Raw genomic sequence first — 16,517 nt, 5'->3', positions numbered from 1 at the left:
TTGTGATGAGGAACTGGCAACGACTGTTCAACGTTTTGGGTATGAAGGAGGCCTTAGAAGAGGTAGGGTTCTTCCGAAGTGTACAAGAGGAGACCATCAGGACCCGCCAAGCCGGCGAAAAGAGGAGGGACTTCCTTGACCTTTTACTGGAGGCATGGGCTGAAGACTCTGACACCACCACTGCCTCTGCTAAGCATGGTGATTGACCTTTGTCTTTTATTACTACACTCTCTCTTCATAGATCTTTTTGCTATACCATACCTGTAAAAGTTTCATCTGCAGTACAAGTGATGTAATTGGGAGTACACTAGGACCATGAAAGTGATGCCTCAGGTTTGATTCCCGGGCAAATTCTGTGACCTTTGGGCAAGGTCTATTTTATCCTCTCCTATTCCTACTTAGAGCTGAAATAGGGACCACATGGGACCTGGATGGTAAATTTGACGACTGCATTTCGATGTCTGGGGAAAATTGGGACTTGATAAACCTGAATGACTTGTTAGCCATTCAATTGCCAATAGTCATTATGCTTTCTTGTTCACACTAACTCGCCCAAGACAAACTCTGAATTCCCATGTTTTTGCACACCTTTATCTTTCCTAAAATTGATGATGTTTCTCTCTCTCTCTCTCTCTCTCTCTCTCTCTCTCTCTTACATCATGTCCATTTTGCACACTTCTCTATTTTCTATATAGCTATTGCCAACGCCTTAATCCCGTAAGGGGTAGCCACTAGCAAATCGCCTCCAGGTCACCCTTTCCCCCGACATTTCGCTGCCCTCCCCCCAGCTCGCACCCCCCACTCTCATATACCTCTCCACTCCATCCATTCATCTCATCCTCGGCCGCCCCTCCCTCTCCCCCCGTCCACCTCACTCACACGCATTCTCCTCATTAGTCCCTAGTTCTCCATCCTCTCCACATGGCCTTTTACCATACCAAATATTCCACCACAAAATGAAAGTGGAAAGGGATTTTTAAAGGTTAATTTTCCATCCTGAGGAACAAAATACACCAGGTGTTAATAAGAAGCTTCAGATTAGGTCCATAATTACCTTCCAGTGGCACTATTGTCCATCTTGTCTGTCACCTTATGGAAGACAACTGCATTTCCTTCATCTCCGTCTTTTTAAGTGCTTAAAGCAATGGTAACTCTTAGAAAGATCTTAGAGGTGTAACCAAGTGCTGATTTCAGTCACATTCGTCAACAAAAAACTTTTAATTAGTCAGGATAGCCTCAGGCACCATCAGCCAGCGTCACCACCAGAAATACAGCAATCAAAATAATCAGTTACTTGTGTGTGATAAGTACCTAAATAGCAGGAATTTAGCCCAAATGATCACTGCAAGTCACACTTGACATCAACTCATACTGAGCCAGGTCAATGTCAGGTTGTGTGTGTGTGGTCATGTGAGGTCAGGTACTGTTATATCTGTATACGCCCATGCAGGTTGGTTTGGGACTATTTGAGCCACACTCAATGTAAAAGGTTCTAAACACGTTCGCTTCAGCAATTTTAGGTTCATATAAGTTCTGATGAAGTTGGCTTCAGCAATTTTAGGTTAATTTAAGGTAATCTGGGGCCAGTTTCGTCAGTTTATATCCACCTAAATATATTCAGGGCAGATTAGGTTCACTTAAATATCTCCACAGGTATTCAGTCTGTTCATGCATCTGGGGGCGAGAGTGGCGGGTGTAAGGGGACTTTTATGCATGGTCACGTAGAGTTTGGACGTGTTTTTCTGGCTCTCCTCTAGTTTTCAGGGCTGCCTCACCGGCATTAGTTTTGTACATAGGACGAATAAAAATTAGGTTAGCTAGTTCTCATATTCCTCCCTACCCTTCATAGAGATATAATAAGTGTCTATATCTATTTACTAAGATTACCTTTGCTTACTCGCCCACAGAGGGTCCCCCCCACTGATCGCTCTGAGGTGTGAAGCAACACAGTCGGGCCTCCCTGGATTGGTTTGAGAGGGCAATCTTAGCCTTAGGTGTTTTGCCCCGGGTATTTTGTTCCTTGTTTGTTTCTCAACTCTTTCCCACTTCCCCCGATAGGGGGGAGTGGATTCTATGGCGGACGCCCATACTGCCTCCCCCCCTTCAGGGGGGGAGGTAGTCCTGACCGACCCCCGACTGACCAATGGACAGACTGTCCCCCGACTGAACGGCCCCGGACCCGAGCACTTGACATCAGTGTACATAATGCCTCATTCGTCCTCATTCACGCGGTTGGTTCTACTCCCCTGTCCAGCCTCAATCCCTTTATCATCAAGAAGGTGATTGATGGGTGTACAGGTGAGGTGGAACAAGTTAAAAAACTTGCAAGTGGAGATCTCTTGGTAAAGACTATCAATTCTGCCCAGGTCAAGGATTTGCTGAAACTGAGGAAGTTCCACAGTTACGATGTCCAGACGACGATCCCCCACTCCATGAATTCCTGCAAGGGTGTTATCACCTGCAGGGATCTGGTGCTTATGGAAGAGGAAGAAATCGTACAGGAACTTGCTCAGCAAGATGAAATAGAGGTCAGATTTATTACAAGATTTTCAGAGGGCATAAGAACGAAGACCGCAACAGTTGTTTTGACTTTTGGAAAAGTATCTCTTCCAGCCAATGTGAAAGTTGGATATGAAATTTTCAATGTCAGACCATACATCGCGAACCCCCTTCGTTGTGCAAAATGTCAGATCTATGGACACCATGAAAAGGCTTGTCGATCTTCTAACCTAGTATGTGGCAAGTGCACGGCTGTAAGCAATTCTGCTGACCACTGTACATCAGAGAATGAATGTTGCTTTCACTGCCAGGGTGCTCACCCCAATTCCTCTCGGGTTTGTCCCAAGTGGAAGGAGAAAGAGATCTGCACAGTGAAAGCGACGGAGGGCATATCCTTTTATGATGCTAGGAAGAAGGTGAAGGAGTTGCATGCAACTCCCAAACCTAATATCTCCTATGCATCGGCGGTTGTGTCCCGTCCTGTGATGTGCACAGTGGAGACACAGACTGACCTTACATTCGCTCCTCATGCCCCACGCCCTACCTCTCAGTCTAAGCCTCCTGTACGTTCCAACTCTCTGACAGACATCCCTGTTGCCACTTCATACTCTCAGGCTGCCGCTGCTCCTTCGCAGTCAGTGCGGCCAAAACAGAAGCCTGACAAGTCAGATAAAATTAACTTGACCACCCTCACCAAACAGTAACGTCCTCATGTCCTTCCCACTCCTGGCCCAGCGAGGGAGAGAAAGAATAGCTCTTCCTCGGTGGATTCTGGGAGCCTTGTTATTGACGAGAATATGGAGATCTCCACGAGCAAGCACCGGGAAAGGTCCCCCGGTAGCCACTCGCTTGGTGGTGGGTGGCATAAACTAAGAGCACTGGCCACCCTCGTAAATCTTAAACCGTCGCTTTCACTGTATTACAGTGGAATTGTAGGGGTGTCGGGAATAAGTTACCAAATATAGCAATCCTGCTGTCAATACACAGGCCAGACGTTATTTGTTTACAGGAGACGCGCCTGGAGGATCACCCTGATCCTCCACAGTTAAAACACTACCACTCATATAGAAGATATGAAGGTCATGGAGTCGCCATATAAACACACAAATCACACCCACAAATGGAAGTGATTCTAAATTCTACTCTGGAAGCAGTCGCGTGCAGAGTAAAATGTAATAACACTTATCTATCTATTTGCTCTTTGTACTGTCCTCCACATGCCCCCATTGATTGTGATGCTTTAAATTCACTAGTTGAACATCTACCTGGTAATAAGTTAGTGTTGGGTGACTTTAACGCCCATCACTATCAATGGGATAGCTTGAGGATTGATGGTGGTGCGGAGAAAGTAGCCGACCTAATACTACAGTCCAACCTCTGTCTTCTGAACGATGGTAGAGTGACTCTTGTAGATGATCGTACTGGTAACTTTTTGGCCATTGACTTATCTTTGGCCTCCCCTGGTATACATCAAGATTTCTCATGGGACCCTTACGACAACTCCTTGGGAAGTGATCATTTACCCATCTGTCTTTCTTATACATGCGACATCATTTTGGACCCTCCACCTCCAAAATTTAACTATAAGAAAGCAGATTGGAGATCCTTCTCAAGGATCGCCAATTTAGATATATTTGGGGAGCCCATAGATGTTAAGGTCGAAAATATAACCCAATCCATATTACACGCAGCTGAGGCTGCTATTCCCAAGACTTCTACAGTTCATGCAAAGCACAGAGCACATTGGTGGACACCGGATTGCCGACAAGCATAAAGAAAACGCAATAGGAGATACAGGATTTTTGATAGTCAGCCCACCGAGGAAAATTTTATTGCATACAAACAGGCACGGGGTGAGGCAAGGAGAATAATAAGAAGGGCCAAACGTGACTCCTGGCGGTCCTTTGTGTCCACGGTGACTCATACAACACCATTAAGTAAAGTCTGGTCCACAATAAGAATATTAAATAATAAAGGCCCATACTTCCCTATTACCACCCTGCTAGTAAATAATAATATCTATGATGAGCCCATGGACGTTGCTAACATCCTCGCCAGGAGTTTCTCTCATTTAAGTAGCTCAGCCAATTATGATCCGCGTTTTCAACATCATAAATGCACGGCTGAGCTACAGATTATTGACTTTGCCACAGAAGACGTAGACTCCTGTACAACCAAGAATTTATGCTAGATGAACTGCTCCTTGCCCTTAAATCCTGTAAAGACACCAGCCCTGGACCAGACACCAAGTACGGTATGATCCAGCAACTTAATCAGGACAACCTGATTAATATGTTAACATTGTACAATGAGATTTGGGCGTCTCGAACGTTCCCAAACTCATGGCACTTTGCGCACGTCATACCGATACCCAAAGAGGCTGGTCGTCTTTTGAATCCCACTTCATTTCGTCCTACTGAGTTGACTTCTTGTCTATGTAAGGTCATGGAATGAATTGTAAACAATAGGCTTCTTTTTGTTTTAGAGTCGAAGAATTTGTTAAATGATCAACAATGTGGCTTCCGTAAATACAGAAGTTCACTAGATCATTTAATGAATTTGGAGCATTGTATTGCAGAGGCATTTGCCAATAAAGAATTCATGATAGGGGTGTTCTTGGACATCCATAAAGCCTATGACATGACATGGCGACATGGTATACTAATGAAGCTCTATGCTTATGGTTTAAGAGGAAATTTGCCTATTTTTATTTCAAATTTCTTAAGGGACAGGACTTTCTCTGTCAGTTTGCCCCGTAACATAACATCGGATATATTTATCCAGGAAAATGGGGTGCTGCAGGGAAGTGTGCTTAGTCCTACTTTATTTAGTATTATGATCAATGATATTCTGTCATCAGCTCCTATTCCCAGGAATCTTAAATACTCGCTTTATGCTGACGATTGTGCAATATGGCACTCTTCCTGTATCGCACGATTTTCGGCTGGGCAGATTCAAGCAGTCCTTGACTCCGTCCACCAATGGGCCTTGGAGTGGGGATTTAAGTTTTCCATCCATAAGTGTGCCGCTGTAGTTTTTACAATTCGTAACATCCCCGATTTGCGTTTATTTTTGGATAATGAAGCGGTACCTTTTCAATATTCTGTAAAGTTTTTGGGCCTCCACTTTGATTGCAGAATGAATTTTAAACTTCACGTTAATACTTTGCTTGCTCGTTGTAATAAACCATTAAATGTCCTTAAGTATCTAGCAGGTACTACATGGGGTGCTGACAGAAAATCTTTATTAATGGTGTATAAGTCCCTTATTCGATCGAAGCTAGACTATGGCGCACAGGTGTATGGCTCGGCATCCGATGCCACGCTGAAAGGATTGGATGTGCTACAGAATAAATGTTTGCGAATGTGTCTTGGAGCCATCCGGTGTACCTGTGTAGCTCATATGGAAGTGGAGGTGAATGTGCCTCCCCTCCGTATTCGCCGTGACCACCTGGCCTTTTCGTATGGCATACGAACATATAGGAAAAGTAATATCGGCAATGTGGCCTGTACCCCCCTGTGTCAATACCACCATCTCATGCAGGGGGTGCGTCGGCCACTTGCCGTTCACCTCCACTTACTGACTCAGGAGCTTGGTGTGGACCCCAGTGACTGTGACAAGTTGGTGCTTAAAAATATAACGCCTTGGGAGCCACCCGGCTTTACTGTTGATGTTACATGGCTCCCAGCACCAAAGGCCAAGGCGCCGGAGGCGGAGGTCCACCACTTGTTTTCATAACATCATCATCCGTCACTTGGGGTCCCACCACTTGTACACCGACGGCTCCAAGTCGAGTGAATGTGAGGGTGCGAGTGTGTGGTCTACTGAATGTGCCCTCAGGTATCGGCTGCCGACTCATACATCTGTGTTTACCTCCGAACTTTTTGCTATTGACAAAGCCATAGACTATGCTCACAATTCTAGGAATGACTCATTTGTCATATTTTCAGACTCGAAATCAGCCCTTCAGGCAATTGCATTTTGTACTACGGACTCTCACGAGATCCAGGGCTGCATCGTTAATAAGTTGCATTCATGCAACAAGTCATTCACACTGATCTGGGTGCCTGGTCATTGTCGTATCTACGGCAATGAGCAAGCTGACTTACTTGCAAAGTCGGCTGTAGAGCTCGAGGAGACTTGGGACGTTTCTTGTGATCTATGGTCGAGTCTCTCTCTCGGAAAGAAATCAATAAATCTTCTGTAGCAAGGTCAGTGGACCAGACTAACTATTCCAACTTATAAGTCGCACCTGGGCAACTGGGACATTGCCAACCACCCCAGTCGCCTTGAAGAAAAAGTATTGGCACGGCTACGGCTCAATGCCACCATTTTAACTCACATGAAACCATATATGGAAAGACGCTTCCCACCGCACTGTGACATCTGTAATGCGGTGTTATCTATCAGTCATATCATCCTGCGCTGTCAGCGATTTATTCGTGAACGTGCACCAGTCGAGCAGGGCAGTACTCCCGAGGTGGATGGAAAGCTGATGACAGGGAGTGCTGGAGCTCCCGTTTCATCAGCCCTCAGGACTAGTTCCTGACCATCCCCCTTTGCTGAACCTTTTCAGTGTCTCAGTTACACAGAGAGTAGGCCAGCATGCTCTCCAGTACAAATTTTTCTATCTATCTTCACCAAACTACATGCACAGTACACACTACACTTCCTATTCAAAATTTACCAAAATGGCATCAATTCACCCAGCCTCGGAGTCCCCAGGGGGGGGGACCATAAATGCCCCCGCCATCTGCCCCTCTCCCGGTGACGATTCGAGGTGCCTGGAACCACTGTCTGACTCTCTTCTTCTTCATTTCTGCAACATTCGCGGCCTTTCATCTAACTTTCGCTCTGTTGAGCACCACCTCTCCTCCTCTAAACCTCACCTTCTTTTTCTAACGGAGACTCAGCTGTCTGAGGCAACTGACAGCAAACCCTTTTCTGTATCCTCCTACTTTCTCTATATTCATTTCAAAGCCAAAGGTGGCTGTTGTGTATACATACGCAACGACTTATCTTGCTCTCGTGTTCCTGAACTTGATTCTTCTGAATTCTCCACTCTCTGGCTTCGGCTTTCCTGTCATTCTCTGACTAAATATATCTGTGCTGTTTACTTATCCCCTAATTCTACTGACTATCAAAAATTCTTCGACTATCTTACTTCTACGATGGAACACATTCTGTCCATTTCTCCTTTCTCTGAAATCTCCATTCTTGGAGATTTCAATGTTCACCACCACCTTTGGCTCTCCTCTCCTTTCACGGATCCACCTGGTGAACAAGCCTACATCTTTTCTATCCTTAATGACCTAGAGCAGCTTGTACAGCACCCTACCCGTATCCCTGACCGCCTTGGAGAGAGCTCCAACATACTTGACCTCTTCCTCACAACTAATCCTTCTGCTTACTCTGTTAATCTTTTCTCTCCGTTGGGCTCCTCCGATCACAACCTTATTACCTTAACCTGTCCTATCGCTCCAGCACGGCCTGCGGACCCTCCAGGGAAACGTCGTCTCTGGCATTTTGGAGCCGCGGACTGGGAGGCCCTCAGGCAGTACTTCTTTGATTTTCCCTGGAATGATTATTGCTTCCATGGCCGTGAGCCATCTGAGTGTGCCTTGCGCATTGCGGAGGTTATTCTCTCGGGCATGGAAGCATACATTCCTTTCTCATATCCTTTGACTAACGCAAGAAAGCCTTGGTTTAATCACGCTTGTTCTAATGCTGTCCGCAACAAGGAGAAGGCCTACAAAAGATAACGGAGCCAACCCACCCCTGAATCACATAATCTTTACGTTTCTGCCCGGAATCGTGCTAAGTCTGTTCTTCGCTCTACTAAAAATAATTTCATCCATACTAAATGCTCTCAACTCTCCAACTCAATTCTTCCCGCTCCTCTGGCACCTTGCCAAAAATCTTTCTAACAACTTTACCTCATCATCCTTCCCTCCTCTTTTCTACTCTGATGGTTCTGTAGCTATTTCTTCTACTGATAAAGCAGATCTCTTCGCACAGACTTTCTCCTCCAATTCCACCTTAGACGATTCCGGTGCTGTTCCTCCATCACTTCCCCCCTCTGACTTCCTCATGGCTGACATTAAAATTTCTTCAGTTGATGTATTTTCTGCCATTACTGGCCTCAGTACTAACAAGGCACATGGGCCTGATGGGGTCCCTCCTGTTGTTCTCAAAAACTGTGCTTCTGTGCTTACACCCTGCCTAGGCAAACTATTTCGCCTTTGTCTGTCAACTTGTACCTTTCCTTCTTGCTGGAAGTTTGCTCTCATTCAGCCAGTCCCAAAGAAGGGTGACCACTCCCAACCCTCCAACTATCGTCCAATTGCTTTAACGTCCTGTATTTCAAAAGTTTTCGAGTCAATTCTTAATAAAAAAATTTTAAGGCATCTTTCCTATCACAACCTTCTTTCCGATCGTCAGTATGGGTTCCGTCAGGGACGCTCCACTGGCGATCTTCTCACCTACCTTTCAGACTCCTGGTCATCCTCCTTTCGGGACTTTGGCCGAAAGCTTTGCCATTGCACTTGACATCTCAAAGGCTTTCGATCGAGTCTGGCACAAATCTTTAATTTCCAAACTGCCCTCCTATGGTTTCTATCCTTCTATCTGTACCTTCATCGCTAGCTTCCTTTCTGGTCGTTCTATAGCTGCTGTCGTAGACGGCCATCGTTCTTCTCCTAGATCTATCAACAGTGGTGTTCCTCAGGGCTCTGTCCTATCACCAACTCTCTTCCTTTTATTCATCAATGATCTTCTAAGCTGTACATCTAACCCTATCCACTCATACGCTGATGACTCCACCCTTCACCTTTCCATTCGGTTCCCACAACGCCCATCTCAACAGTTACTTCAAGAAACAAGGGATGAGGCTATGGCACACCTAATGTCTGACTTGGCTCATATCTCTGACTGGGGTAAAAATAATATGGTTGTCTTTAATGCTTCTAAGACTCAGTTCTTACACCTATCAACCCGACAAAATCTTCCACAGGTATACCCACTAATGTTTAATAATATTTAGATTAATCCTGCATCATCCTTGAACATGCTTGGGGTTTCATTTACTCGGGACTTATCTTGGAAAGATCATATTACATCTCTTGTAAAATCTGCTTCCAAGATATTGGGTGTGCTAAGCCGACTCCGCTCTTTCTTTACCCCTGCACAATTGTTGACTCTATACAGGGGTTTTATCCGCCCCTGTGTGGAGTACAACTCTCATGTGTGGGGAGGCTCCCCATATACAGCTCTTCTTAATAGGGTGGAGTCAAAGGCTTTTCGTCTCATTAACTCTCCTCCTCTTACTGACTCCCTTCAACCTCTGTCTCTTCGCTGCACTGTTGCATCTTTATCTCTTTTCTATCGCTACTTTAATGGTCACTGCTCCTCTGAACTGTCTGCTTGCATTCCTCCACCTCTACGACGGGCGCGTAGCACCCGTCTGGCAGCAAACTCTCATCCCTTTTCTGTCCAACTCTCTAATGCAAGAGTTAACCGTTACTCCCAGTCTTTCATTCATGCAACAGGTCAGCTCTGGAACTGTCTCCCTCTGTCTGTATTTCCTTCTGCCTATGATCTCCAGTCTTTCAAACGCATTGTGTCCAGGCATCTCAAAATGATCGGATCTTGAATTTGGCTCTCTATTGTATTTTGTTTTTCTCTTGGAGGGAACTGTTACTGCGGGCTCATGGCCTTTGGTTCCTTCTTCCTCGCATAAAAAAAAAAAAAAAACTTATAAATTACTGCGGCGCAGCAGACGTCCCCTTCACCCTTTCCACCATCCTTGGTGATGGGGACATTGTTATGACTGATAAATTGATAGCTTTCCTGAGAGAGACCGGACTGATCAGAGTGATGTGACTTTTTTACTGCATGGTTATAGTTTTTATCAACTGTAAATATGTATATACAGTACTGTTAATTAGGGTTGACAGTTGACGTATTTGAAATAGTTCCTCCACCCACTGATCTATTTCTAATATTGATGTCCGCTACATTAAACCCCGTTCCTCGACTAACAGTCACCAGCTGATAAGTGCAAGTGTGCAATATAGGAAGGTATTGGGCACTTGCAGTCGATTGTGGTCTGCTGGGCGAGGTTCTTCACTTTTTGTACAAATTATGTAAATACATTATACCATCTTGCTTAAGTTATTCTAATTAGGGACGACAGCTGACGTATATGGAAATGTTCCTGACTCGTCTGGTTCCCTTTCAAATATTGATGTCCCCTATATTAGGTTGTGCCTCGACTGACAGTCACCAGGTGATGAGTGCAGGTATGTAATGTAGAAAGGCATTTTATATCTGCAGTCGATGGTGTTCTCTTGGTTGAGGCTTTTTTAACATTAATGTAGGTCTAGTTATTTGTCTCATAGGATTTAGTATAGGTTAGCGATTTGTCTGTCAGGTGATTAGTTTTAGGGTCTTTAGATTAGGTATTTTAGTTTATAAGTAGTATAAGGTTAAAAATAAAAAAAATAAAAAAACTACAAAAAAATAATAAAATAAAAATTATTATATATATATATATGTACGTGTGCATGAAAGTGTGTATGTTCATATGCATGGATGTGTATATATATATATATATATATATATATATATATATATATATATATATATATATATATATATATATATATATATTTTCCTTAATGACCAGGGGCTCCGGCCCCAATGGTCGACAGGCAAAAAAAAAAAAAAAAAAGAAAAAAAAAAAATGGTGTAAGTATGAGAAGAGGGTGTATGAGAGAAGGGTGTGAGTATTAGAGGCGGGTGTAACTGTGAGAGAAGGGTGTAAGTACGAGAGGCGGGTGTAGGTGTGAGTGGCGGGTGTAGGCGTGAGAGGCGGGTGTAATTGTGAGAGAAGGGTGTAAGTGTACTGGTAAGACGGAAAGCTATGAAAAGCAGAGAGAGGGGAAGACTGGAATTTAACCAGGTATTGTTTGCATAAGGTAACAGTTACCAGAGAGTGTGTGAGTAAGGAAGAGTTTTTGATAGGAGAAAATGAAGAGTGAATGTGAGAAAAGAGAGAGAGAGAGAGAGAGAGAGAGAGAGAGCAAAACGGTCCTGAGTAAGAACTGATGGTGAAGATGGAGAAGTGAACTGTTTTACGTATGGTTCAGTGGACGCAGCAGGAGATGGGACTGAGGCAGGAACGTGAAAGCAGGAGATGGATGGGAAGAATTACGATATTGTGACGAGGAACAGCAGCATAATGAGAAAGCATGTATTCCTTACCCTCAGACACCTGCCATCTTATGCTGCAGGAATTAAGACAGGGTCGTTCATAGCTTAGAAATAATACATTTGGACTTACAGATATACCAGAAAAAATACCAGCTAAACTATCGTGATCTTAGGATAACTTTAAAGTCAGTTCGGGGATAAATTTTAGCAAGATTCCGAAATAATGTCTTGCTAAATTTCATCCCCCAAGATTGATTCTGACATTATACGAAGTAATTCATTAAAAATTGTTTTATATTTTGGTCTCGTCCACTGCCAGTCCTCACCGATAAAGTGATGCTGGCGCAGTGCATCCTGTTCCTGCTTGCTGGGTACGGCACCGCCGCCTCCACTGTGGTCTTCTCCTCACACCTCCTTGCCAGGAACCCAAAGCCCCAGCAGCGCCTTCGGCAGGAACTTGAACTGGTGAAGGAGGAGGGGAAGCTGACCTACCAGGGGATGCCTGAGTTATGGGTGTGTATTAAATGTGATGTATTTTCTCGTGTTTTAAATTTGTGCTGCATTTTCTCGTGTATTAAATTTGTGCTGCATTTTTTCGACCCCTTGACCTTCAGAGTGTCATATTATTTCATCTTCCGCTCTCCCATCAACATGTGAGTCATTATCTTGCTTAACCCTATCTCAGGCAGGGTTGGGTCGAGTTAAAGCACCACTTAGAGATGAACAGATGAAGATGAACACTTGATGAACAGCTGAGGAAAACTTAATGATGAACACGGAAGAACCATATATATATAAAATCATGGTGTGCAGCTGTAGTAGTAGTAATGGTGGTAGTAGTAGTAGTAGTAGTAGTAGATGATAGACATGTTGATGAGTAGATAGACGGATAGATAGACTGATAGGCAGATCTATAGATAACTAATTTAATCTCCAAGAAAATCACAGGTGTATTCAAGACATTTACACTCACCTTTCCTCCAGCATCCCCGGAACTAATCTGCACCTGAAGGAGGGGGACCTGGTGCAGTTCCCTCTGTGGAGTTTTCACCACGACCCCAGCTACTGGCCCGACCCTGAGCAGTTCCGGTCTGACCGCTTCCTATCCGAGAACAAGATCAACATCAAGAATTTCACCCACATGCCCTTTGGAATGGGACCCAGGAACTGTTTGGGTGAGATCATGTTGGGTAAGAATAGGACCTAGGGACAGAATAGGACATGGGGACAGAATAAGACATGGGGACAATAGGACATGGGGTCAGAATAGGACATTGGGTCAGAATAGGACATGGGGTCAGAACAGGGCATGGAGTCAGAATTGGATATGGGGTCAGAATAGGAAATGTGGGGTCAGAATAGGACATGGGGTCTGAATAAGACATGGGGTCAGAATAGGACATGGGGAGAATAGGACATGGGGTCTGAATAGGACATGTGGGGTCAGAATAGGACATGTGGGGTCAGAATGACATGCGGTCAGAATAGGACATGAGGTTAGAGTAGGACATGGGAACAAAACAGGACATGGGTTCAGAATAGGACATGTGATCAGAATATGGCATAGGGTCAGAATGAGACATGGGGACACGGACATGGCTTCCCTGTGTCCTCAACACTTCACCCCTTTCACTTCATCTTGACTTAAAATTGCCATCTCTACCTTGAATATTGAATTTTGGCAAGATATTCTAGTTATCCATCTATCTATTGTCAGACGCCTTAATCACACAAGAGGTGGCCACAAAGTCTCCTCCAGGTCGCACAGTCACCCGCCATTTCGCTGCCCTCCCCCAGCTCACACATAGTCTTATATTAATCACGAGGAAGGGCGGAGCTGTAGTAAGGTTAGGGAGCTTACTAACACCTTTTCCTTGCAGATTTATTTCTGATTCTGCTATGTTACTATATTCTTGTGTGTTATTCAGGAAGCTTAGTAACACCTCTTCCTTACCAATCTATTTCAGATTCTGCTCCGTTATTATATTCTTGTGCTTTATTCGTGCAATCAGTGTCGGTATTGAAAAGACATAAGAAGCAGATCATCGGATATTAATGAGGAATTTGGAAAATGAACCGCTGAGGAAGAGGGGTTAGGGAGCCTCCTTACCAGAGAGGAATACCGGCCGAAGTGCTGTATCAAGAAAGCCTTTCTTTTATGCAAAAAAGAAGGAACCAAAGGCCAGACTTAACCAGCAAAAGGACAAAAATCTGGGCCAAGTTTATGTGAAAGGATGTATCGTATCTGTAATTTGTTTTCACGTGAAGGACAAGATTGACTGACTGACTGACTGATTGACTGACTGACTGAGTGATTGACTGAATGGTTGAATGACTGAGGCTGACTGACAGATATACACAGACACCAAAACAACACAGATCAAAACAATCTTCTAACATCAAGTTTCACCCCCCCCCTTCCCAAGAACATAATATAATGATCCAAGGGAGAATGGAGAATGGTAGTGTCTTGTGTTGATGTAAAAATTATGTTCCATTTAAGAAAAAAAATTGTCTTGGGCTGTTTTGAGGGAAGGAAAAGGAATCGTAAATATGCTCAAGATTTCAACCTCCATCTTCTCCTCAGCTGAGATTCCCTAACACATCTTCCTTGGCGATTTAGTTTTATTACAGCTTACCATTGTTTTGTTTGGTATTTATTTGTTTTTTACTTTACTCTGATTCCATTGTGGAAATAAGGGCATATTATTATTATTATTATTATTATTATTATTATTATCATTATTATTATTATTATTAATATTATTACAATCATGAACTTCTTTCTTACATAATGGGTGAGGTAGGGTCCAGAGAGCAAGGAGAGAGAAGGCACTATAGAGGGAGAAGTATCGACTTCGACCAGTGAAATGGAGCAGACACTCACTTATCATCCAAGTCCCTGAAGTTCCTTTACAGACGCATTTCAGTTATTAATTACACGCTATTTCCTCTCCAGCCATGCGGTTCGCCCTGATGGAGACCAAGGTTGCCCTGGCCAAGCTGATCCTGGCAGCTGACCTCAGGATACCGCCAGGTCACGAAGACATCGACATGGAAAGCTCACCATTCCTGCTGAGGCCTAAGCATGGCGTCTACATCCTGCTCACGCCTCGCAAACACGAATGAGGCACGTATAGGGCGGTGTGCCAGTACGGCCGGGAAGCCATCATACCAAAAACCCATAAAAAACATCAACAGTAAAATATCCATAAATTTATCAAAAACAAATTCCACACCCAAAACCTCACGCCGACCTCAATCTTCACACACACACACACACACACACACACGCCACCCCAAACTCCACACACAGATCAGTTACCCTTCGATTGTCAGCTATTACGATTTCAATGATCTGAGTAAGCTTTAAAACTACTTAGAAGTGTTTACAATACAAATAAGGATCAATAATTATTATCTACATAAAAGCACTCAATGGGAAGAAAATGGAAATAAAATGTCTTACCAAAATCATAGACTACCTTCTCACTTCCAAAGCTCAAGCCAGACTGACCACGAGCCGCCGAATTCTGCCTCCCACCCTCCCTCCATCCCTCCCCTAGTTCAGCCCCCTGCTTCCACAAACTTGCCATTTTCCACCACCTCCCTCCCTTCACACCCCTTCTTCCTCCTCTCCTCTTCTCTTCCACCCCACTCCCTCTCTCCTTTTTTTTTTTTTTTTTTCCCTCAATTTCTTTTCTTTCCTTTCCCCTTTTTATCCTTCCACCTCTCGTCTCTCTCCACCTCTTCCTGCTCCCTGAAAGACACGCTTCCTTCATTCCCCCTCCATCCCCCATCCTTCCTCCTTCCCCCCTTCCTCCTCCTTCCCCCCTTACCTCCTTCCAACCCCTCCATCCCCCTCTCCTTCCCTCCTTACCTGCACCCTCCGATTCTCTCCTCTCCTCTTTACATTCCCCCTCTCTCTCTATCCCCCTCCCTCCCTCCTTCCCCCCCCCTCCTTGTTCTTCCAGTATCTCTTGGTGGTCTGTTGGGTGGAGTAATTCACATTTTGTACATAGTATGTAGGTACTTTATACCGTCTATTTTAAGTTGTTCTAATTAATGCCGACAGCTGACGTATATGAAAATGTTCCTCACTTCTCCGGTTCCGTTTCATATACTGATGTCCCCTAAATTAATTTGGGCCTCGACTGACAGTCAGCAGGTGATGAGTGCAGGTATGTAATGTAGAAAGGCATTACATATCTGCAGTCGATGGTGTTCTCTTGGTTGAGGTATTTTTACCATTAGTGTAGGTTTAGGTATTTGTATCTTTAGGCTTCAGTACAGGTTAGTGATTTGTCTGTTAGGTTATTAGTTTTAGGGTTTTAAGATTTTTTTTTCAATAAATAATGTCATATCCAAAAAAATAAAAAGTAAAAATAAAGAACATTATTATATATATACAGTATAATTATGTACAGTACGTGTGTATGTATGTGTGTATGACGGTGTGTGTGTGTGTGTGTGTGTGTGTGTGTGTGTGTGTGTGTGTGTGTGTGTGTGTATATCTCTATCTGTCTATTGCCAGACGCCTTAATCCCGTAAGGGGTGGCCACAAACAAATCGCCTCCATGTCGCCCTATCCCCCCCCCCCATTTCACTGCCCTGCTCCCACCTCACATCCCCCTCTCTCATATACCTCTCCACTTCATCCCTTCATCTCATCCTTGGCCTCCCCCTCCCTCTCCCCCCCTCCACCACACATACACTCTCCTCATCAGTCTCTCACTCTCCATCCTCTCCACATGGCCAAACCACCTTTATGTGTTTCACCTAATCCTTCCTATCACATCCACATC

The 16,517-nt window shown here is 44.2% G+C and overlaps 1 protein-coding gene across 1 annotated transcript; it reads left to right on the top strand.

Annotated features, from left to right (window-relative positions):
- Positions 1 to 5: 5 nt before the first annotated feature.
- LOC145406123 (cytochrome P450 9e2-like) lies at positions 6 to 14,841 on the top strand. The gene is made up of 4 exons (XM_080277323.1): positions 6 to 198; positions 12,032 to 12,218; positions 12,697 to 12,902; positions 14,672 to 14,841. Exons 1-4 carry the CDS (start codon positions 6 to 8, stop codon positions 14,839 to 14,841), a joined length of 756 nt encoding a protein of 251 aa, XP_080133449.1.
- The last annotated feature ends 1,676 nt before the right edge of the window (positions 14,842 to 16,517 follow it).

Source organism: Coenobita brevimanus, chromosome 69 (assembly GCF_032717465.1).
Source record: "Coenobita brevimanus isolate Jiangsu-jjx chromosome 69, ASM3271746v2, whole genome shotgun sequence".
Lineage (NCBI taxonomy): Eukaryota > Metazoa > Arthropoda > Malacostraca > Decapoda > Coenobitidae > Coenobita > Coenobita brevimanus.
The sequence above is the reverse complement of the archived record's forward strand: the minus strand, read 5'-3'. Positions and strand labels throughout refer to the sequence as shown.